At 42.4% G+C, this 24,855-nt stretch overlaps 2 protein-coding genes across 10 annotated transcripts in view; both read left to right on the forward strand.

Annotated features, from left to right (window-relative positions):
- Positions 1–1,390, forward strand: part of LOC310688916 (uncharacterized protein C5orf34 homolog) — a 429,478-nt gene extending 428,088 nt beyond the window's left edge. For all 8 annotated transcript variants that reach the window (XM_083465968.1, XM_083465971.1, XM_083465964.1 and 5 more), the window contains one exon: positions 600–1,390. In XM_083465968.1, coding sequence (XP_083322094.1) covers positions 600–862 — 263 coding nt within the window. In that variant the 3' untranslated portion in view covers positions 863–1,390. The remainder of the gene's footprint in view (positions 1–599) is intronic.
- A 535-nt stretch (positions 1,391–1,925) lies between these two features.
- Positions 1,926–11,899, forward strand: TMEM267 (transmembrane protein 267). 2 transcript variants are annotated; one of them, XM_083466304.1, is made up of 3 exons: positions 1,926–2,039; positions 5,168–5,555; positions 7,260–11,899. In XM_083466304.1, the coding sequence occupies exons 2-3, from the start codon at positions 5,232–5,234 to the stop codon at positions 7,593–7,595; spliced, it is 660 nt and encodes a 219-aa protein (XP_083322430.1). In that variant the 5' UTR covers positions 1,926–2,039; positions 5,168–5,231; the 3' UTR covers positions 7,596–11,899. The 2 variants fall into 2 exon arrangements, with proteins under 2 accessions (XP_083322430.1, XP_083322429.1); XM_083466303.1 differs by lacking the exon at positions 1,926–2,039 and adding an exon at positions 2,867–4,410.
- The last annotated feature ends 12,956 nt before the right edge of the window (positions 11,900–24,855 follow it).

Below are 24,855 nucleotides of genomic sequence, written 5' to 3' on the forward strand. Positions count from 1 at the left end.
GTAAGGTGTCTGCAAATAGTATTAAAATGTTAAAGCTCCTTCACATTACTTTGTTTGTCATGTGGCAATTTAGTTTTATTTAAGAGAAAGGTTTTTTATTTCTTGGGGTGGGGGTGCGATATGTATTATGTACATATTTAATGACATATTGAAATAGCATCTGGAACTTCTTTTAAATCTTGCAGAGCAATCTTAGACATGTTCAGTGGGACTTACTCCCAGCTAAGTGTTAGAAGTTTGTGGACTTACACTGCAATTGAAACCCCAGCGGGGAAGGTATGGGGCCACCGTTCCATCCACGGTCTTGCCACTCATAATGGCAGGGGTGACTAATAACCACTTGCCTGTTTTGAGGCTTTCTGTGGGCTGTTCTGCAGATTCGGCGGGCAGAGTTTCACACCAGCAGAGTGACACCAGCAGGACTCTGCCCGCACTACCCCCACCCCTTCCAAACCCAACACAAAGCAGGTTTGCATGTATTGAACTCTGATGCCATCACAAATATAGCACAAGACATCTTATGAATTTCCCCAGTTCCCCTGAGAGAAGAGATTTGGTTTTTGTCTTGCTGTTTTCCCTCCTTAACTATACAACTACAGTTTTAGTGGAGAACAGCAATATTCCAAATATGGTTTCAGCTGCAAAAAGAAATCCGTCCTCCAGCACCGACCGGCAGAACAGAACAGAGGAAATCTTTTTAGTTGAGAATGTTAGTAAAAAGAACATAGCTGAGACTCTGGAAAAAACTTCAAAGGTTATCAGTGATATTGACTCTCTTTTAGCGTCCTCTGTTGTGGGTTCTCGACACTCTGTAAAGAGAAATGAGGTCAAAAGTAATTCCGGTAATTCGGTCCCTCATTAATCTGATTGAAGTAGAAAATGAAATTCAACCATCCAAGGTCAGGCCACAGAGTTGTTCTGAGTCACTGACTTTATAGATAATTAAAGGCAGGATTATAAATTAAGGATATTGTTAATTTATTAATTTGAGTATATGTTGTGGGGTTGTTTATATTTTATGGCTTCCTTGTTTCTCTTTGGAGATAGGTAGGATAGGAAATTTTAATATAAATGTTTGCGTATATATAATATATGTGTGTTTGTGTGTACACAAACTATGGTTTGTTATAAAAGGCCAGAGATGAGAGGATTTTGTTATAATGCCAAATGTAATTGCACTGTATAATCCCGTACTGAATTAACAGTTAAGAATTAGTTATTTCCTACATGCTTGAAAATCACTGGCTTTGAAATTTGAGCTGTCGTATTTTATAACATTTTATTCTGATATTTGAAGTTTTTTTGGTAGAGGTGGGAAAAGATCTATACCACTGTTTCTGGATGCTTGAATAAAACCATACAGGTCAATTAAGCAAGGCGTAATATTTAACTAAGTCTTCTAATACATTGGCTGTTTTTCAAATAAAGTTACAATGAAATTTCATCATCACCTTTTGAAAAAAAAATTTATACTTTCCACAGCAAGAAAAAAATTCATCCTTTTATTGTTCCTGTATATGTATAGTCTCAAAATAATAATTGGACCGATTCAATTTTTATAGCTATAAAAGTACCCCCCTCACGCCCTCAAAAAGGTGGTGCCAATAAAACCTTGGAAAATTAAATTAAATTGTTGAACACCATGTACCCTATCCAGTAGAACAACCGGGTTCCCATGTCTTCCCTTTTAATTTGCTTACAGGAGCAGGTACAGAGGAGATTTGGAACATCTGCTCTACCACTCATATGGAAACCCCTGCATGCCACTCAGACCCCCACCACACTACACACATTTGCGTTCAGGAAGAGGAAGAGCCGCTCTCGTTAATTGCCCTGCTTGTAGCATAGACGACATTTTAACCCTATCTCTAGAGCGCCCCCCGCTTGACTGCGACGCGAGAGGAAGGAACGCGCTGTCGCTAAGGTGGGTGGGCGGTGCTCCCGCCGCTCTCCCAGGATGCCGCGAGAGAGAGAGAGAGGCGCCGGTGGGCGGGGCGGCGCATGCGCAGCCATCCATTCCTCTGGCGCTGCTGAGGGAGGTGAGCAGGGCGAGAGGGGCGCTGGGCGGCGCTGAGGGGGCGGTTGAGGCCGGCGGGGGTTGGCTGTGAGGAGGAAGAGGAAGGGAGCGGGGCCAGTTCTCGAGGGCGGCGGAGGGAAGGGATGGAGCGGGTCTCCCGGGGTGCGCCTAGCCGGTTCCTCGCCGTCGCCACTCGGTGCGGCGCCCCCTGGGAGAGCTTTCGGCCCCCGGCGTGGTGGGCAGAAGCTCGACAGGGGGAGCTTCGCCTGCCCTTGGAAAGTACGGGGAAGGCGACAGGGGCAGGCAGAACCGCAGAACTGGAAGGGGTCTCGAGGGTCATCTAGCCCAGCCCAGGAGTCTTTCGCCCACCGTGGGGCTCGAACCCACAACCCAGATATTAAGAGTCTCATGCTGTAGCAACTGAGCTATTCCGGGCTATCGACACTCTGTTGAACCGCCCTGAGACCTCCGGGTATAGGGCGGTATATAAATTCAATAAATAATAATAACATGATATACGTATATCCTCTTCTTTTCCTCGCAGCCCCAAATGACTGCTTTTTCATGCGAGGGTACGGCTGCCCCCGTTGAGTTTCTGCCTGCTGCTTAGGGGAACAGGTACCCAGTGGTGTTGGGGAAAGGGTATCTTTCCCCATCACCACTGGGTACCTGTTCCCTTAAGCAGCAGGCAGAAACTATATATATATGTGTGTGTGTGTATAAAATATACACACACAGCCCTCGGCAAAGGCCTGCCCTCTTGTTCTCTGCAAAGCCCCCAATTGTGTGCTGCTATATACAAGTCTATTATTATTATTATTATTATTATTATTATTATTATTATTAGGTGAAAGGGTGATGATTAGAAGGGAGTAGAGTGACTCAGACTCACAGGGGTGGCTATGAGAGGTTAAAATCCTGGCTATGGGGGAGAAGATGAGGGAAGGAAGTGCCTGAGTATACTCCATGAAGGTATAAGATCTGAGACTAAGTCTTGAAGCAGCCATAGTGAAGGTTAGGTGGGTTATTTATAGGCACTAGGATAAAGGGCTGTCCAGATTTGAGCTGACCTGAAGGGTAGAAATGGAGGCAATAGAAAGTGGAGGTGGGATTTTGAATGTGTTGTCGAAGCAAGGGCAGGAACAAAGCTGGGCTTTGTTGTGTTAGGATTAAAATAGGTCAGAAATCATACACAGCTGGAACGTTCATCCAGTCCCTTTAAGAAGAAAGGTAGGGGGCAGGAGTAGAAAGGAGCTCAAATTGCCTTGCAAAGAATGCGATAAAGTCATTACTGATAATTGGCCTTCACATTCCTATATTAGTCATTATAACATAAAAGAAAGCAAGAGCCAGATTTTGTAGTACTTTTCTACCTTGTTGCCTGATTTATGATTCTTGCATGCATTGGATGAGTGGGTAGTTATTTACAAGCCTGAGCTAGAAAGAGGAGTTGCAGGATCTTGGGTTGGGTCAGTGTTTATTGCTAGTGAGGTAGTCAAAGCAGGTTAATTCCTGAAGTGCTCAACAGAGATCCAAACTAGCTGGCTGATGTGCAACAGACCAATCTTGCAAGATGAGACAACTGGACAATATATAAATATGATTCTGATCATCTCTTAGTCGCTAAAATGTATACTAAGGGTGACTTTACATGCAACATTTTAGATGTATGGATGTGAAGGTTAAAACAGTACATATATTTAAGTCATGTATTATAAAGTACTCTTCTTAGAATAATGCAGATTTGGCTGTCCTCTTCTCTCCAGCCCATATCCCTTGCTAAATTGTGTGCATAGTGGCAAGCCTGTATTTGTTATTATGTATAGTGTGAAAGTTCCTTCCTTCCACTCTTAATGTAAGATTTAGGGCAGGAGTGGGCAACCTTTGGTCTACTCTCAGACGTTGCTGGACTCTGGTTCCCTTCATCCCCAGCCTATATGGCCCAATGGTCAGGAATACTGGGAGTTGCAGTGTACCTGTAGCTGGAGGGCCCTGTGTTGCCCATCCCTGGTTTTATGCATGCAACATTGTGATAATAACCTCTGTATAGTTGCACTTTCCTGTTCCCTATTGCTACTGCCTGCAAAGTTTAAGCACAGGTGAAACTTAGTTTCCTAACCAACATGGGTAAGTAGAGAGATCTTTGTTCATCACTTGCTGTTTTTCCAGCTTGGGCTTCAAACATCTCTCCTATGGGTATTGCAGTGCTTGGTCTGATGAAACACTAGTTCCTCACTAATTTATTTTGCTTCCACCACATTCTCCAGCTTTACCTTTTTGTAACTGCTGCAGCTTGAACTCTCTCGTGGTTGCTGAGAAAAGGGCATGCCAAAAAGTTCTCCATTACAGAGCTGTGATTATGGAGTTTGTCCATATTCTCATCCAGTGTTCAGGTATTCTTTTGAATAAATTCTGTACCCAGTTTCACAACTACTGTCGTACACTTTGGATGTAACATTCAGAAAGTATCTTCCCTGTTTGTAACAAGAACTGGGCAAAGTGAATGTGTTTGGCAAGAAGTAGTAAACTAATTAGAAATCACTAGTTAATTAACAAGCAACATTAATTATGACATATGTTTATTAACTTAGTGAAGGATGATTTCCTTTGTTGCTAGTGCTGCAAAACTAGCCTGGTACGCCATGTTCTGATTTCACCTTTCTCAGAACAGCAAGAGCTGCAAAGTTATATTTGTCTTTTTGAAGATATTTTTATGAAAAACAAAAAAGAGCACACAGCCGCATGCATTGAGGTGTTTCTTCTGGACCCAGGGCAGGCTTCAGGGTGCAAGGAAGAAGCAAGAATGAAGAAAGCCTATATCAAAGCAGATGTGGCAGATGAGATGGAATAATAGCTAGAACAGATACTAGCTGTGAGCTTTGAAAATGTAGGCAAACAGAAGGGCAGAGGAGAGGTACTGTGCATGAAAATGAGTGCTATAAGAAATGCAGGTTTCAACTAGGACACTGGTTGACGTAATATGCACAGATTTAGCTTTGTATGGAACAGTGAACCAGAAAAATGTGTTTACAGAGATTCTTATTTGGCTCTTAGATTTCTGTGCTGTTCTGTGATCTTTCTGCTCATTTAAGGAAACACATTTTTAGTAACTGATAAGTCCTCTCATTAAGCTTTCTCTGATAATTACAGAATGACTGAAGATTTAACAGACAATGGACCGAATGTATCCTGATGGCATTTTGTGCATGGAGACATGTTGCTTGCTATGGCATCTGAGACTGAAAAGGCCCATGCTCTTCTCCAGTCATTCAGCACAGCTTCTGTAATTTCAAGCCTAGGTTTGGGGTTTTTCTGCTTTGTAGCAGATAGACTTCTGCAGTTTTCTGTCATTCAGCAGAATGACTGGCTGCGAGCACTCTCTGATAACACTGTGCATGGTGTTGTGGGATTTTGGTCTTGGGCAATAGTGATAGGACTCAAGAAGAAAAGTGACTTTACAGAAGTCATATTAGCTGGCTTTCTTTCATCTGTCATTGATGTGGATCACTTTGTTCTAGCTGGATCTCTTTCATTACAGGTAAGCAAAACCACAGTTTAATTACCTGGATTTTAAAAAAACCATATATGCATGATTTGAACCAAAACCATTGGAAGTACCGGTATTTTTAATGTTAATTTCATGTTAAAATTTTCCATTTGATTACTTGGTTGTGCTCAGGTTTGAAGGGCAGACTTCAGTGCAAGCCATCCTGATGTGCCATCCCTCTTCTCTTATATGTTTGGGATTTGATGGGGGTGGGAGTTGGATAGCTTTTTATGCTGATTAGTGCCCAGAGCTAGGAGATACTTTGCATTTAATTTTAGGGCGAAACTGTTGGCGGTAAGGAAAAATAGTATAAAGGGAGAATTCCTTGGATGCCAAGGTCCAGGTTTGCTTAAAATACTCTTTGGTGAGATAACCCTATCAGAGATTTAAAATATGCATTAAAGTAAAGCATGGAAATAATAGGCTGTTAGACCTTTAAGATTTGCCCTTCTAAACTCCTTCCCCCAGCATAGAGAAAGACCACACATTTAGTAAGTTAAAAATTGTTTACTTAAAAACTCTCCAAATGTCAGGTTCAGGGGCTTTTCTGTACAGCATTCAGAAAAAGTTGCACAGGCTGTAAAACTTGGGCTTAGTGGTGAAAGTTCCTAAACTGCTTTGCCACAGTGACATGGATTCACTATGCAGGTGTAAATTATCCACCAGGATAAAGAGGTTTTTGGTTGTGATGCTAGCTTTGTCCAACTAGTGTAACTGTAATTTGGAACTGCTTCAGATCAGAAATGTTAAGCATAACATATTTTAGTGTGCCAGTTTAATATTTATAGAATACATTGGAGGACCACATTGAAATTGCTTTTCTATACCTTTTCCCAGTAGGTGGCACACTTCACAAGAAGTTCATGTGCCATGTGTATGTAGGATTCTTAATTTCAAACTTTTTATTTTGCTTCCCTCCCCAACTGGCATTTGTCTTAACTAATATGGTAGAATTGTTCTATTTTTAATTGGTTTTCACTCTTATTGTTTATTTAAAGCATTTTTCTCCTGCTCTTCAGCAGAAAAACACTCCCAGTATGGCTTACAAATGTCTGATAACATTTACTTTTACTGTATTATGACATTTACCTTTACTATAATATGCCATGTATATTAGTTCCATGCACTAAGTGCTTGAGCATCCTCAAGACCGTATCTGAATGTTTTTGTTTGGTTTGGATGAATTAATCAAATGACTGAAAAGTAAAATGTAGCATCAAAAGTAAACTATTCTCATACATTTTCAAACAGTTTTATCATTTATATTCCATTTTTCCGACTCTCATATGAGTTGCCCAAGGCAGCTTACAACTGCCATCAATTAAGAACGCAATAGTTTTAAAAAGATAATAAGCAACATAGCCTCATTAGTTCCTTTAACCTTAAGAACTGCTTTGCTGAACAGAGGCAGATATCCACATAGTTTAGACTCCAGTCTCTATTGGTGGTCGGAAAACATTCCATGGCTTACAGTGAGAAGGCAACAAACGGAATGGAATATATTACACCAACACATAGAATAACAGGACACACAAAGCATGAAATATACATTATCTGATCATGGAGTCCTTTCTGGGCTATGTGTTGATTTCTCTCAAAATGGAGATAAATTAAGAAGATTCTAGCTGTCAAGAGTCACATACTGTTCCTTGTAATTCTGGCTGCCACTGTACACTGTGCTTTTCTTTCCCATAGGCTGCCCTGACTCTCCCACGAAGACCATTCCTCCACTGTTCTACTGTGATCCCTCTTGTGTGTTTGACATTAAAGTTTATTATGCACCTTTTCAAGCTGAAGGATTCCTGGTGCTTTCTTCCCTGGATGCTGTTTATCTCTTGGACTTCGCATCATGTTCGAGATGGAATTCGTCATGGCCTGTGGATCTGCCCATTTGGAAAGACTGCACCCTTGCCTTACTGGCTTTATGTGGCAATCACGGCATCGTTACCTCATCTCTGTTCTTTTATTATGTATTTAACAGGAACAAGAGAACTGATGGCAACCAAACATGGGATGCGCATTGATGTCTAATGATAGTCTAGAATGGTAGTGTTTGCATCACTGAAGTAATTGCCTCATGTTTTCTGAGTTAGGTCTAATGTTGATTCTCTGAAACCGCTGCTGCACAAGGTAATGAACATGCCCAAGCAATCTCATTAGCGTCTCCTGCACATTTTTTTATTCCAAAATCACTTAAGTATTTTGTAAAGTATCAGTAATAGCAGCTATTCACTTCCATGTCCCTCTCTTTGCCAGTCTCACATTTTGGGGGATATATTGCTTAAAGAAATCTTATCTGTGTACATTTTTTAGGTGTTCACTTAAAAAATGGTAATGTGTGAGTTGGCCAGCAAAAGTGTAAGCAGGGCAATTGTGTTGAACAGACAGGTTTGTGGGGAATGTTGTGATTTCCTGAGTCTGCCAGCAAATTCCTTTATGCCTTAATGTGAACAGCATGCCATAATATATTTTTTTGTGGGGGGAGTATGGTTTTGCATGCAGCTTTTTTGGTTAGTGCTACCCTGAAAGAAACAAAATGCTGCTAAGGCACAGTTTGTATATATTTTATATCACCACAATCCATTTGGGTGAGTTAAATCATAGCCTCTTCAAGTCTAATTTTATATGTGTTTTATAAACATAGGACACCAAATGTTATCAGTTGAAATCCTCTACCTTAAAATGGTCTGGGCTCTTGTCCTTCCTAGCTAGGTTCCAGGATAAGTTCAACTTTAGCTAGATTCCCGAAGGTCAGTGTTTCTGAAATGCTTTAATTTGTTGTCTTATTTTATTATATTTATTTTAGTGAATGACAGCACCTCTTTGCTTTGTTAATTTGTACTGTAATAGCATTGTGTTTTGTTTACTACATACCCGTTCATTGTAAGTTAAGAGACTTTAAGCAGCTGGCTTAGGTTGCAATCCTAGGCCTGGAGAGAGACTAAGTGGGACTCACTACTAAGCAGAAATTCATAGGATTGCACTGAAGTAGCCCTTGTGGGGGCCTTTTTCTTAATGAGTTTAGGGACTACTAGTAAATGTGTAGTGTAGAACACTCTTGCAAACTTTGCATGTATGAAAATACAGGTTTGATTTCAAAGAAGTTCTCCATATTAATAGCACCACAAATAAAACTGAGCAGTGTACAAAACAAAATAAACATTGAATTGAGAGTCCAGGAAAACTTGGGTAAACATACAAATTTGTAAGAGACGTTTTTAAGTGGGTGGATGTTATCACCAAGTAACAATCAGTGCAACCAGCAGGTTTTGCTCGAAAGATCATAAATCATGACTTGGTCTGTACTGGGGCAGGGAGTACTTTTTGTTTTAGATCTTTAAACGTCAACAACAGAAACTTGGAACTCGTTATCACACTTTTGGTTCATTGCAAAACATCTTACACCTGGTGTGAACAAATGTATTTAGCAGTAGGACAAATGAACACAGATAAGAATTGTTAAGATTTTCTTATCCTTTGGGAATCTCTTCTATAGATTTTTAAAAACTCCATATACAAACTTATACCGGGGACCAGACTTGCCAATTAACCGTCATTCTAAAATTTCATGGTTTCTTACAAGTTCTTGAAGAAAGGTCCAGGTTATTGAAATTTAATAAATACTCAGCAATTAGCTCCTCTTATGACTGATATATCAGCCATGCTTTCAGGGGTACTCCCTGCAAATGTTTTCCTGGCGGTCATTTTCTTACCACTGTTCCACTTCCCAGTTATTTGGAGCAAGCTCTGTACTGGTGCACTGTGACTTAAACGGACTGCTATGTCACTTGCCTCTGTGATCTCTACAATCATCTACGCAGACAATCAAGCCTGGGTTAGTACTTTGATTCCCTGCATTGGTCAGAGAATCATATTATAGGGTTAAATTTAACACAGTTTTAATCAGAGTAGACCAATTGAAATTACTAAACATGACTAAGGTTCTTTAATTTCATTAGGTCTGCTGTGAGTATAATTTAGTTGGAATACTGCACACAGATAATAGTGCAGATAATGCAAGGGAACTTACTCTAATGCTTTAAGCCATTTTTTTCTGTGTTGAGCAGGAGCCTTATTTGAAGTTGTTTAGCACACTGCCAAAAATCCTAGTTCAAAATTTTTGTTTTAATAAAGAGGTATATATATATTTTTCCTAAATGAAGTATTTTGGGAATGTGCTGCTTTTCCCAGTAAGGTTAATTGTCGCTGTGTCAAATAGAACAGTGTTCAATTTAGTGACTGAGGTTTTAGAAAGCAATTAGCCACAAAACATTAATTACATGAAAATTATTATATTTCTCTGATGGCCTTAATAAGAAAATAATCAGCAACCCCACACAAAAATCATACTGTTTTTGTGAGTGTCTTTTTTTAAAAAAAAATGCAGTTCTAAAGATGGATACAATTTTCACATACAAATAAATTACTATCTACTCATGTTTGGGTGCCTTAAGGGTTTTTAGTGCACATCACACAACTTACTGGCAAGCATTTTGTTCAAGCTTTAGAGCTAAATTGCTATAGGATTTGGTCCTGCAAACAGTGGCACACAATTCTAGGAAGATTTATCTGTTGATAAATTGTGTGATTGCAAGCTTATGGGGAACGTGTGTGTGTGTGTGTGTGTGTGTGATTACGTCTGTGGTTGGCTTCCTGCCTTTGGGATACATCTTTGGTTTTTACAATTTTTGGCATGTTTTTCTGGATGGGAGCACATGGGTTCAATTGCATCAGCCCATGTTTTGTTTGTTTTGCTGTGCATCATTTTTAGACGTTGTGTATTGCTATGCAGTGGTTGTGTTATAGAAGCACAGGCATTCATCTTCATAGAAGAAATATATCTGTTTTATAGAATTGTGGAGTTGGAAGGGGCCACCAGGGTCATCTTCTAGTCCAATCCCCAGCAATGTGGGAATCTTTTTGCCCAATGTGGAGCTCAGACCCACAGCCCTGAGATTATGAGTCTCATGTTCTACTGGCTGAGCTCTCTGGGACACCACCTCCTCATCCCCCCACTATCTATAGTGGGGTTAGGCAAGCCATTTCAATTTTATGGAAGGAGAAGGAAGATGCTGTACACAACTATGGGGAGAAAATTAAAAAAAGCAAAACTATATGGAAAGACTTTCCCAGATATAATCGTTGTGATAAGGGAAATTCTCACCTATGTGACTTCTGTTTCAAATTATGCAGTAACCATGTAAGTTGCAGATAAAAGAATAAAATCCATGCGGATTTGTAGAGAAAATTAGCCTTGTAGAACTCAGCTTGCTATGAATGATTCTTCTCTCCCCTGAAGAGGCATGTCTTAAGGGAGCTGGTGAGTAAAGCAGTGTAAAAATGTACAATGTAACATTTTAATTGCTTTTGTTTTGAAGTAAGAGTGAGACTGCAAAAAAGTGGCCAATTTTAGGCCAATACAGTAGTTATGTGGTTAATGGAAGAAAGAAAAGTCGACCGGTATGGTTATCCCACAGCGCAGTTTATCTACATTCCTTGCTTGCATTAGCATTTTTACAAAACTGTAATAGTACTATCTACATTTTATGTTAAAATAACCTGCTTTTCAACCAAACTTAACTTCCAAAAGCAGCTTACAACAATTAAAACCAGTCATAAAGTATGACCTGAAGCATAAGGATCCATTGGGTGTGTATAGCAGTCTCTGTGGGGCCAAGTAGAAGAACTAAGTTGGCTAGTTATGCAAGAAGCACTGTAAGGTTATCACTTTCTGGTCGCTTAGGGACCAGGCTTATCATTTGCAAGACAGATAGAAAATTGCCACTTAACTTGCTTTTATGACCCGTGCAATATATCAACGGCTTGTATCATATTAATGAAGGACCATTCCATGGAATGAGTCTAGTATACAGCAAGCGTGTCACACAATAACCCTGTGAAGCAGTTACTTGAATTTCCCCTAAGTATCTAAAAGTTCAGCTGCTTAAATGGAGTACTACTATGAACTTGGTATGTTCTAAAGGCCAAATTTGGAACTCTAAATCCAGTGATTGTGTTCAAAACTTGTATTAAGAACAACAGATGTCCTAAAAAGCTTTACCTGACTGGGTATGTGTTTGTTTTTTAACGTGGTACACAATCCTTTTCACTCCAACTTCTTGTCACCCATAGAATTATTACCTAGCTGATTTTCATTCCTTAAAGCTGCAGGGGGGAGGGGGCTAGAGTGATGTGTTTCTTTTTAATACACTGGTATTGTGTTATCTTCAAAGTATTTTGTGTTGTTTCTGGACCACAACTGTGACTACTACTGTCTGACTGTATCGTTTTCCTAGTTAACACTACTGTGGCATTAAAAACATTTGACAAAAGGATTCCCATTGCAATTTTTTATCATAACTTATTTTTATTTGTTAAATGCTTGCATAAGTAAACACCGGGAAGTGATACTTCCCTCCACAACGGCCATTGGCATGTTCATACAATTTAGCTTGCCAGATGCTTTACTAGATTTGCATAATTTAAAGTCATGTTTTATCAAAATACCGGTGGCTGTGAAGCATGTGTTAAGAATATATGACTCACTTTGATGGGTTACACCAAACTTCCATCTGTTCCCAAAATTAACAAGCCCGTTGCCATAAGTAACGCTCGCTTAAGTGAGACATGGTGGAGATAGTGGCGCTGTGGTCTAAACCACTGAGCCTAGGGCTTGCCGATCAGAAGGTCAGTGGTTGAATCCCCGCAACAGGGTGAGCTCCTGTTGCTCAATCCCAGCTCCTGCCAACCTAGCAGTTCGAAAGTGCGTCAAAGTGCAAGTAGATAAATAGGTAAACGGGAAGGTAAACGTTTCCGTGCGCTGCTCTGGTTTCACCAGAAGCGGCTTAATCATGCTGGCCACATGACCCAGAAAAACTGTCTGCGGACAAACATCTGCTCCCTTGGCCAGTAAAGCGAGATGAGCGCCGCAACCCCAGAGTCGTTCACGACTGGACTTAACTGTCAGGGGTCCTTTAACTTTTTTACTATTTTTTTACAAGAGAATGTTTAAAATGGGTGGGCAACTGCAGGCCAAATCTGGCATGCTGCGAGACTCAATTTGGTCCAGAAGGCCATTTCCCCCCCAAACCACACCTCATCAAGCCACTGGGTGTAGGGGTAGGTAGAGATATTGCTGAATTTGCTATGGGGCAGTTGCCTATGTGTAACTTGATCACACAGCCAATCCCTGCAGGAAGGCTGGCTGTTGGCTGCTGTCCGCCAGCCTGCTGATCAGATGCACTTTGAAGCACCATTCAGGACTCTCTGCAAGCCCTGTGTGGTGCTTTGAAGTCCTGACAATCCTCACTGTGATGCCCTTCTAGGGTCAAGGAGACAAGAAACTGACCCATCCACTGCGCGCGCGCACACACACATCATTTTAAATATCAGCACAACTTGTAAATTGCATGTTTGGAGATTGAGAGTGCACTCCTATATTCACCTGAATCCTTATCAGTAGAACTGTGCAGGGTTGCACATGTCACCTGCAAAAGCAAAAAGGAGTACATAGAAGGTAGACTGCTTTGTTAATGCCTCTTTTTGTTATAATCCAAAAGTTAGCAAAAATACTTACTAGTCCTCAAGGTTGCAGAGATGTTTGCAAGTGTGTTTGGGAAGAGCTTGCTAAAGCACTGGGGAAAGAAAAAGTGGTGGGGGAGCCCTCTTTTCACAGACGGGATAACAGTAGCAAACTTGTGTTTAAGTTGTGTGCTTAATTGAAACAACTGCTCAATGGCCACAGGGCTAGATAAACCTTTTCAGGCTTGAGGGGCACATTCCCTTCTGAGGGTCTTGAGCCAGTTTTGGGCAGGGATGGAGGCAAAAGTAGGAGGAGCAACAAATATGAATTTGTACACACAGGAAAGAGAGAAGCATTGTCAGACTCTAAGGAGGGTGCTGAGCAGGGCCAGTAAGTAGCGAGTGGGTGGGAAATAAGGGATGGCTGAGGTTCCCTATCCCTGACTTACCTGTTTTGACACCAACTCCCTTGCCTGAAAAAAAATAAGCTAATTGCATGGACTGTTAATATGCCCACTTGGCACAACTTTCTTGCACACAGTGAATTTCTCAAATGGCCTTTGGCACCTGACACAATCTAATTGATGTTTGCCTCTGTTCTAAGTGTTTAATCACCCTCAACCTTAGAACACTTGGAAGCTTAAAAGAATTTGGTGCTACCTGCACTGCAGCGCATACACCATATCACCTATTTGTGTTTTGCTTTGTGAACTTTGGCTTCACTTTCCTGTCACATGCCAAATGACTTGAGCAATGATAAAATCCAATAACCTGCTACTTGTCATTCGTTTATGACAGGTGCAGGTGTATCAGTCAGTGAAATGCTGCATAAATTTGCATATGAAAGCAATATCCCTTACATGACTGAATATCTTTTTAATTGAGAGGAGAGAGCCTGGCCTAGGTTTGGGAGAATCTTGTGAGCTGCATGGAGAGGCCAAAGAGGCCACATTTGGCCCATAGCAACTGGTTCTCAGAGGCAAACTGCCTCTAACAGCAGACATAGAGCATAGCCATTGCAATGAGTAGCTAAGCCCTCCCATTTTTGTTTCCGTGAAGCTCTCTGCCCTTAACCTTTCTTATTTTGTAGATTGGGGTGGGGAGTTATTGGCCCTCCAGATGTTGCTGAACTGCAACTCCCATCATCTCTGGCCATTGCTCATGCTAATGGGAGTTGTCAGCAACTTTTGGTGAGCCAAAGGTTCTTCCTCACACCTGCTGTTTAAATAAAAAAATTCCTTCCAGTAGCACCTTAAAGACCAACTAAGTTAGTTCTTGGTATGAGCTTTCGTGTGCATGCACACTTCTTCAGATACACTGAAACAGAAGTTGCCAGATCTTCTGCTGTTTAGAATTTTAAAATATATTCATATGAGCTAATTATTTTTTTTCATATAGGTGTAAAGGTTTAAATTGTTTTATATGTGCATACATTTTATAAATGGTTTTATTGCATATTGAATTTAGGAAGTGATTCATAAATAACTTTGATGATGATAATTACTAATGATAATGGCTGATGATGGGCTCCCACTTCTTCATCCTAACTGCCTGTAACAGTGCATCCTCCCATAGTACCATTGCCAGCAATGATGGTAAACAGGATAAGGAACAACCCTGATTGGTTCACCTGTGCAGTTCTGTTGGTTCTAAATGCATTTCAGTGGTGCAAATTAGTGTTTGTGATGGTGAGTATAATTGACAGCTGCTCTGTGCTCCCAATGGGAGGAAGTGCAAGATGATAAAAGAAGGAGATAAATAAGCTGCAGGTAAGGAGGGCACCTCCAGAGCATCAGTATTTGGGGGGAAGGGTTCAAGTGCACAGCAGGAAAATTCAGGTTTGCACAGTTGAAGCGAATTATAGCACTTCGTCACCCTAATACAGTACTACAAATGCACGTAAAAAAAGAAACGGGCTTCTTGCAGTTAGGAAAGTGATGGGGAAATGCGTGGAAAACTTTGGTGAGGAATAAAAACCTGGAAGACAAAGAAATACCCTGCAAGCAAAGCAGGACAATAAATACCACATTTTTCGTCCTATAGGGCGCACCTCGTTTTTTGGGGGGGAAATGAATTTTAAAAAATTATTCCCCCCCCGGCTGCCGCCCCAAGCCTTGCGCTCACCTGCCCAAAGCGCGGGGCACCCTCCGGAGGGCTCCCTGTGCTTCGGGCGACAGGCTGCTGCCCCAAGCCTCGCGCGCTCGACAGGACCTCCTGCCGGGCACGCAAGGCTTGCAGACACTCGCCCAAAGCACGGGGAGCCCTCCGGAGGGCTCCCTGTGCTTCGGGCGACAGGCTGCCGCCCTAAGCCTCGCGCACCCGGTGGGACCTCCTGCCGGGCGCGCAAGGCTTGCAGACACTCGCCCAAAGCACGGGGAGCCCTCCGGAGGGCGCCCCGTGCTTCGGGCTGCAGGCTGCTGCCCGCAAGCCTTGTGAGCCCACGGGAACTCCCACCGGGCTTGCAAGGCTTGCGGATAGCTTCCTGAAGCCTGGAGAGCGAGAGGGGTCGGTGCGCACCGATGCCTCTCGCTCTCCAGGCTTCAGCGAAAGCCTGCATTCGCCCCATAGGACACACACACATTTCCCCTTCATTTTTGGAGGGGAAAAAAGAGCGTCCTATGGGGTGAAAAATACGGTAAGTCATTTGGAGTAGCCTATGATTTTTTTATCAGGTCCTTTTTTTTTACTTTCTCCCAAGCCATTTTCTTTCTTCCTCTTTCGGTTTAAGCCTGAGGAAGAATTCTGGAGAACTCAACATTTTGCTCTCTAACTTTGTGGCACTTCAGTTGGTCCTAATACAAATATTGCTTGACTGTAGGTTTTGGATCCCCCCCCCCCATGGGTGAACATGAGCTTACAATTTTTGTTGCATCACTGTTTATGCTTCAGGACCATTCAAGCACAACCCAAGAGCTCTACTGTGTAAATACTGTGTTGAAAGGTTGGTTTAAGACAATTTCTTCCTGATAATTTCTCTAGGGCCAAAATGGCTGATGGACCCAGAGAGGACCTAGTCTGGATTATCTGGCAGATCCAGTTCTACTAGTTTAGCAGCTACCCTGCTTGTCAAATACTTCACACTTCATTGATGATCATTTATTTAGGCTGCCAGCTGCTTTATAACCATCAACGCTGCCTCCTGTTGACATTTTGTTCCCTCTGAGGATGAACGCCAAGTCAAAGGGTTTGTTTGTTTTTTAAAGTAGCATTTCTTTTTTTGCAGGCTGAAATGTACAGAGGCTGTTTTCTGGGAAGTGTGGTCTTGAAATAAAACAGGCTAATCTGGAGGACACTAGTTCATGCCCAAATCCCATTGAACTGAATAGGAATTGAATGCCCAAGTTATCAAGGGACTATCAAATAAACTTCACAGTAGATGGCTGGGGCTCCCACCCAAAACTGCAGCCGAGTCCAACAAACTCTAGAAGGGACCAGATTGTCTCCATCATACAAAAGGTGTGATGTCATCACACACTGAGATTTCTGCACCCCACAAGTGCTAGCCAATAATGGGTGGGGAAACTTGAAGTACAAGGATACTGGGCTCCATCTTCAGATGTTAACCCTCCATGAATGTGCAAAGGTGGAAGCAGGACTTTGCCCGCTAGCCAGGCCACCTAACACCCCATGTAGCCTACTAGTTCTCACCCACCCAAACTCTACATGCTCAGACTAACTTTTGAAAGCAGCTTCCTTGCATATGCAGTCTGTTCTACATGCCTTGGAATGCTGAACAATTAAAGTAGTTTTGGTGCTCCTGCACGACAAACCTGCTTCCACATATATATGTATGGGATAACAATTACTAGACATGTCGAATAACCGTCACACAGATAAAAACTGAATGCTCAATGAACAGCTGGTGTCATCTAACCTCCCTGCAAACTCAGTGCAAACATTTCAGGATGAATGCTCAATAAACAGGCCGTGCCAAAGTGACCTTTGTTGTCCATTGATCTAATTTTGCCAACAAAATGGCAAAGAATGTAGCATTTTCTAAACAATGAAATAAGCATGTATATTGCCATTGAATTTATAGTTAATAATGTTTATGCTTATCTACTATAAATTTTGGAAACATGTTCGCTATGCAATTGGACACCTGGTAACCAAATTTTGCACAAGGGCTCCGGAGTTAAAGGAAGCAAGTTTTTGCACTCCAGATATAATTGGGTTTCTTAGAATTCTTGAGGAATGCTGAGTATAAGGCTGTTAGTTGATTACATTTGTAAAACAAAATAGGGAAAAAAAGAAATGGCAAAGTGATCCAAGTCACTGCTTCAATATTATTTTGTGCAAATTCAGTTAGTGAGAATATGGCTTGTTTTTTTACATGCCAGCCGTGGGGCAAATAAGTTGAACAAGAAAGGGGGAGAGTTAGTTATTTCCCCTGCTGTGGTCCTGTTTCCTCATTCTGGATGCTGCTGGCATTTGTTTGCCTCTACTAAGTACAGTATTTTGAAATAGCTGGTTGCTGGGATCTTTAGGTGGCTTGCTCCTGCCGTTTTGGAGGACAGGTTACAACAAATGGCTGGAATGACTTTAGTTCCTGCATTTCAATCTCAATAAGTGAGCCAGTCCACTGAAAGCTTTGTTTTATGACCCTTTAGGGATCCCCCCCCCCAATGAAGCCAGAAACACATTCACATATCCATCTTGAAGGCTAAGAAGCCAGTTAGAGCAAAGGGACCAACTCAGAGACTGCAGATCTCCCTTCTCTGGTTCATTGATTCTTCCGATGATCTTGAACCAGGCAGTCCCTCTTGCAAAGGACTGCTTCCCCCATTCCAGAGCTGATTGCATAGGACCTGCACGCCAAGAGTCTGGGCCAGATCCAAATTCCCCTGTTTCCTCAGAAAACCAATAATAATTACAGGTAGGAAGAGCCAGAGGTCTGGTAAAAAGGCACCAGGTTTAAGGTAAAAAAGGTAAAGGACCCCGGACGGTTAAGTCCAGTGAAAGGCGACTATGGGGTTGTGGTGCTCATCTCACTTTCAGGCCAAGGGAGCCGGCATTTGTCCACAGACAGCTTTCTGGGTCATGTGGCCAGCAGGACTAAACCGTTTCTGGCGCAATGGAACACCGTGACGGAAACCAGAGAACACAGAAACACCGTTTACCTTCCTGCCACAGTGGTACCTATTTATCTACTTGCATTGGTGTGCTTTCAAACTGCTAGGTTGGCAGGAGCTGGGACAGCAATGGGAGATCACCCTGTTGCAGGGATTCGAACCGCTGACCTTCTGATCAGCAAGCCCAAGAGGCTCAGTGGTTTAGACCACAGTGGCACCCGCGTCCCTACCATGCCAAGCTTAAAGAAATCGTCTGCCTAGTATGTTAATGCAATCATCACTGTGTCAACAACGGGGATCTGTGACATACCTCCACATCCTCCCACAACGAAGCTCTTTGTGAGGTACAAACATTGATTTTGATCTTTGGATTTCAGCATAGCAAAGGTTGCCATAGTTGTCATCTACCAAATGTTGACTCATCTCTGAGTGAGTGAGTGTGTGTGTGTGTGTGTGTGTGTGTGTGTGTGTGTCCCTGTCCCCAAGTTTCTTCCCTATGTTGCAACCATACGTATCATAATACAGGCTTTTGTAAGGGGGGGAGGCGTTGGTCAAAAGTGCACACCACTTGCAACATTTTCATCTTTAGGCAAATAGAAGGATCCTCCCGCTCCTGGAAATGGCATGCATTATGTCACTGAGTGCTACTGCTTTAAAGGAGGCTGTCAGGAAAACCCTTCGTCACAAACACTATGCAATACAGTGGTACCTCAGGTTAAGTACTTAATTCATTCCGGAGGTCCGTACTTAACCTGAAACTGCTCTTCACCTGAAGCACCACTTTAGCTAATGGGGCCTCCTGCTGCTGCCGCACCGCCAGAGCACGATTTCTGTTCTCGTCTTGAAGCAAAGTTCTTAACCTGAAGCACTATTTCTGGGTTAGCGGAGTCTGTAACCTGAAGCGTATGTCACCTGAAGCGTATGTAACCCGAGGTACCACTGTAGAAGGAAAGATAATTATTCCTCCCCATTGCTCTCTCTCCCTCCCCTCTCCCCTCTTCTCCCCACTCCAACTGCACAATGTGTATGGCAATAGGGTCTCATTCTGAATGTAAACAAACTGTGAAAAAGAAAGTGGAGGTGCTATATGTACTTTCCCTTGTTTATTTGCAACACAGGAAAATCTTCAATAAAAACTATTTTTTAAAAAAATGCATAGCGCAGCTAGGGAGGTGTTAAACGAGACTCGTCGACCTTTTTGGTCCTGTGGGTACATTGTGTATTTTCAAGCTGAAGAAACTGCTGTGGGCATCACACACACACACACACACACACACACACACACACACACACCGCTTCTTTTAAGCCTAGTAGGAAAATGGCATTTCCTTGCATGCTGGCTCCCTTGGCCAGTAAAGCAAGATGAGTGCCGCAACCCCAGAGTTGTCCGCGACTGGACTTAACGGTCAGGGGTCCCTTTACCTTTACCCTTTACCTAGGGAGATGAGAACTTGTGGGTGCCGTGTTGGCAGCCCCTGGATTGAGAATATGAGCTGGTTATCCCAGTGGCGTAGCGTGGGTTGTCAGCACCCGGGGCAAGGCAAGTAATTTGCGCCCCCTAACCCGTGGATTTGCGCCCCCTAACCCTAACCCCCAGATGTTGTGCCTGGTGTGGCCCGCCCCCCTGCACCCCCCACGCTACGTCACTGCGTAATCCCCCATTTCATTTAAAATATTACTATTTTATTTATTAAATTTGTATACCACCCTTCATCCGTAGATCTCAGGGCAGTTCACAGTATAAAAATACAAGCTCAAAATACATAATAAAAACTATAACAAAAACAAAGAACAATCACTCTCCTCTGCCACAAACACATTTACAAGGATATAGGATGTTAGCAGGGGCGCATATATATATATCTGTATTGGATGTGAAATTGTTTTTATATGTGGCATTGCTTTGTTTCGTATATGTCATTATTGTTTGGTGTTTTTATTTTTATTGTTAAGTAGCTTTGAGAGGTTTCTGAGGAACCCATTCAGAAAGGCAAATAAATTTATTTATCACAGGGCTCTGTGGGGGTCCCTGGAAGGGTAATTTAATCTGGAAAGGAGGAATCTTTCTCTGACAACCCATCCACTGCCTGCTGATTTCTTTCTAGTTGGGATTTGAAACCAGAAGCTGGGGGAAAGCCATTTCCATGGGAAAGGAGAGGCAGAGAAAGGAGTCCACACCTTTTCCCCATCCATCATGCAGTCCCGCCCACATTCTAACACACAGGTGTGCCTCTATCACATCTGGTTAGTACCTTTGGCAACTCGCTATTCCCCATCTTCTCATCTGCACACAGGAATAATAATAATAGCGACAATAATAATAGATGGGTGTATCAAAGAAAGTTATTGTAAAAATGACTGAGATAATATATGGCAAGCAATTTCAACCCTTGAAACCTTGCGTGCATACATTTGTGGGTGTTTGCGTGTATGGATTATATTAGATCCTTAAGATGATATTTGTGTATGTGCATATGTGTGTGTGTGTATACACACACCCTAAAATATCCTTATATACCTGCAGATTCCATCTCATCAGATCTGTTTTGTGCAATGTAAAAATTGGGTCTTAAGTGTGGAGGTACCTACTCTTTTTTACAATTTTTTTTTTTATAATTTTCATTTATGTACATTACAACAATTATTCAACCATAATTTTAACATTTCCAACTTTGACTCCCTTCCCCCTCTTTCTGTGGTTCTTTACATTTATTTTCATCCTTTCATGCATACTCCAAATTAACTTACTCTTATATTCATCTATTCTCATATATATATCTCATATATTTTTGAAACTGCAGGTTTTTACAACAATCCTGCCAATGTCTTGATCCGTTTACAGTTTATTTGTAAATACTCAATAAACCATTTCCATTCCTTTCTTAAAAGTTTGATATCTTGATTTCTTATTCTTCCGGTAAGTTTCGCCATTTCTGCATACTCCATTAGTTTCCGTAACCATTCTTCTCTCGTCAGGACCAATTCATCCTTCCACTTTGGGGCAAATAACATTCTTGAAGCTGTGGTCGCATACATAAATAAATTTCTATACTGTTTAGGTAGTTCTGATCCCATAATTCCCAAGTGAAATGCTTCTTCTTCTTCTTTACGAATGTTATCTTAAACATCTTTTTCAAGTAATTATATATCTTTTCCAGTAGGCTTTAACCTTATTGCAAGACCAATACATATGGGGAAAAGGTACCTTAGATTTCCAACTTATTCAGTTTTGATTTACAGTGGTACCTCAGGTTACATACGCTTCAGGTTACACAATCCGCTAACCCAGAAATAGTGCTTCAGGTTAAGAACTTTGCTTCAGGATAAGAACAGAAATCGGGCTCCGGCGGCGCGGCGGCAGCAGGAGGCCCCATTAGCTAAAGTGGTGCTTCAGGTTAAGAACAGTTTCAGGTTAAGAACAGACCTCCGGAATGAATTAAGTACTTAACCCGAGGTACCACTGTATACATTTTTGCCAATCTACTAGGTGTTAGGTACCGTCTATATAACATTTTCATATAATTTTCTCTTAAACCATAACATGCTGTAAATTTTAAATCTGTGTTCCATAATCGTTCCCATGCTTCCATTTCTATGTTATGACTAATATCTGTTTCCCAATGTGGTACCTACACTTTGGAACTGCTTCCTGTTAAGAATCATCCAAGCACTGTCTACTCCCTTTTCAGTGCCTCTTGAAAAGCTTCCCTTTTTAACAAGTCACTAAGTGGAGGGTTGCTTTTTAAATAATAATAATCTCTATCAGTATTTGTACTGGGTGTAAATCGCTTTAATTATTTTTCTCTATGTAATTGCTTTATACATGCTTTATTGTTCTTGCTCATTTGACCCTATTCTTTATTGTGAAATCACTTCAGGATGTTTCATAGGGAGGAATTCATAATGAGCAAATATCCTTGAGGTGCTGTAAAACGCCTTGCAGTTTCAGCTGGGTTTGACACGGGCAGGTGTAACTCCTGAGATAGGTGAGTCAGATTTCCCTCCAGCTTTGTTACAATGGTGAAGCTTAAAATGGTTCCTGAGTTCTTTCTTTCTTATATATTTTATCTCACTTCCAGGCAGTTATTGAGTTGTGTCCGGTGTTGGTTCTGCTCAGAGAAGACCCACTGAAATTAATGGACATTATTTATTTATTACATTCATATACCATCTTTCTCCATGGCTACCGTATTTTTCGTCCCATAGGACGCTCCGTCCCATAGGACGCACCTAGTTTTTTGGGGGGGAAATAAAGGAAAAAAATTCCCCTTTATTCCCCCCCCCCCAAAGCAGGTCGGGGAAACAGAACCAGGTGGAGGAAAAGCGGGATGGCGGCGCTGCACCTCCCTGCTGTCCCCCGAGCTTGTGGGGCTGGCCGATGTCTGCCCCGCGCAAGGGGCGCTCTGCATCAGGGCGCCCCCCCTGCGGGGCGGCAGGCTGCTATCCGCAGCATGGGGAGCCCTGCGGGGAACTCCTGCAAGGCTCCCCACACTGCGGATATCTGCCTGGCGCGGGGGGTGCTCTGCTTCAGGGCGCCCCTCGCGCTGGGCAGCAGGCTGCTATCCGCAGCATGGGGAGCCTTGCGGGGAACTCCTGCAAGGCTCCCCACGCTGCGGATGTCTGCCTGGCGCGGGGGGCGCTCTGCTTCAGGGCACCCTTCGCACCGGGCGGCAGGCTGCTATCCGCACCGTGGGGAGCCTTGCGGGGAACTCCTGCAAGGCTCCCCACGCTGCGGGTGTCTGCCTGGCGCGGGGGGCGCTCTGCTTCAGGGCGCTCCTTGCGCTGGGCAGCAGGCTGCTATCCGCAGCCTAGACATCCCTGCCGGACCTCCCGTAGGGCTGCCTAGGCTGCGGATGTGCGCACCGACCCCTCTCGCTCTCCAAGCTTCAGCAAAAGCCTGCATTCGCCCCATAGGACGCACCCAGAGTTCCCCTTCATTTTTGGAGGGGAAAAAGTGCGTCCTATAGGGCGAAAAATACGGTACTGTAGGTCCATTAATTCCAGCTGGCTTACTCTGAGTAGAAGTTTGTTGATTGTAACTCAGTGCCTCCCAAAATGGCTCACATCAATTAGAGAGAGAGAGAGAGAGAGAGAGAGAGAGAGAGAGAGAGAGAGAGAGAGAGACGGGCCTTGTCGTCAGCCTTACAAAGACAACATACACAAGGGAAGAGAAAGGGAGAAGACAGAGGCCAGAATGAAGCGGCAAACTTTACACTTGTTTACATTTTCCATTTCACTTTCCATTCTCCCAATTTGGAGAGGTCTTATTGGAGCTCTTTACAATCCTTTTTAACAACCCTGAGCAATTTAGTATCATCAGGAGCAGCATACATTCATATCCTACATTTGTCCTTTTATATTGGTCTTCTTTTTTCTCTCAGTACACCTATTGGCGATTTTATCTTAGCTAGGCAATTGAATTAAAATAATCATAACGGGCACGAGTGCTTCCTCCAAAAGAAGCCCAGAGGGTGACAACATGAGAACAGGCCTTTTCTGCGGTGGCTCCTCGTTTGCGAAATGCTCTCCCCTCCGAGGCTCGCCTGGTACCTTCATTACAGATCTTTAGGCATCAGACGAAAACCTTTCTTAATAACCAGGCTTTAGGCAAATTAAGCATTTTATGGCCTTTAAATGTGTTTGTGGGAGCGGGTGAATTACTGGTTTGTTTCGCTTTTCATTTTATTGTGTATTCTGTGTTCTCGTTTTGTATGTTTGTGTTTTGAACCACCCTGTGACCTTTGGATGAAGGGTGGTATGGGTATGCAATTATTATTTTTTAATCACCTAACTTCTCACCCCTAACTCTAGAATGTTAAAAAATGCAGGTCCCTGAGGGGCTCCACTTTTGGCATTTCTCCATTCAGAGATCTGTCCATTGATTCCTACTCTCTGCTTCCTACTCCTTAACCAATTCCTGAACCACAAGAAGACCTGTCCACTTATTCCATGACTCCTAAGCTTACTTGGGGGGTCTTTGGTGAGGGATGTTGTTGAAAGCAGCAAAATATAAAGACAGGCTAAGCTGATCATCCATTGCTGGTGCTTCTGTTTGAACGACAGTTGTTCACTCGTGTTTCTTTGGCCTACAGTTGGCGACAAAAGTGTCCTTTCCCTTTGGTTCTGCTGCACCAGGGCAACTTGCAGGGAGAATAGGAAGTTCTTTCTAGCAGGCAAGGACATAGGAAACTCCCTGCACCGGCTCATTGGCAGCTGGTGGGGAGAAATTTGATTCGGTTCACATTTAAAGGTGAACTTACATGATTCATACTTTCCAAAACAATATGAGAATACAAGACGCGGCCAGCCTTTGAAACTGGCAGTTCTCTGAATTTTGCAATGCCAGGATAAAATGTGCACATAAATATTTTCATGAGCGTTTTTAAAAGTAACAATACAGTAATTGCAAACTGATGTGGAAAGTGTCAGGAACTGTGCTTAAGATTATTTGATTATTTATTTGTGTAATAAAATTGCTGTACCAGCTGATTGTGAGAAAACCATTAACATTATTGATAAAAAGTAATGGACAGGTATTTAAAAATATCCCAAAAGTGATTAAAATCGACAGTTGCTAAAATGAAACACATGTAGCTTCTTCATGTGGCTTTCCTAAGCAAAAATGTGTTTGTTACCTCTTGTCTGTCCCTTCTCCTCTGTGGCTGCTTAGTGCATTTTGTGGAGCTGGTTTTATCGTA

Source organism: Podarcis liolepis (assembly GCF_965112155.1).
Source record: "Podarcis liolepis genome assembly, chromosome: 11".
NCBI lineage: Eukaryota > Metazoa > Chordata > Lepidosauria > Squamata > Lacertidae > Podarcis > Podarcis liolepis.

Coding starts and splice junctions, on each gene's coding strand:
- TMEM267 (XM_083466304.1), top strand. CDS start 5,232: ATGTTGCTTGCTATGGCATCTGAGACTGAAAAGGCCCATGCTCTTCTC. Junction 5,556..7,259: donor CTGGATCTCTTTCATTACAG/GTAAGCAAAACC, acceptor TCTTTCCCATAG/GCTGCCCTGACTCTCCCACG.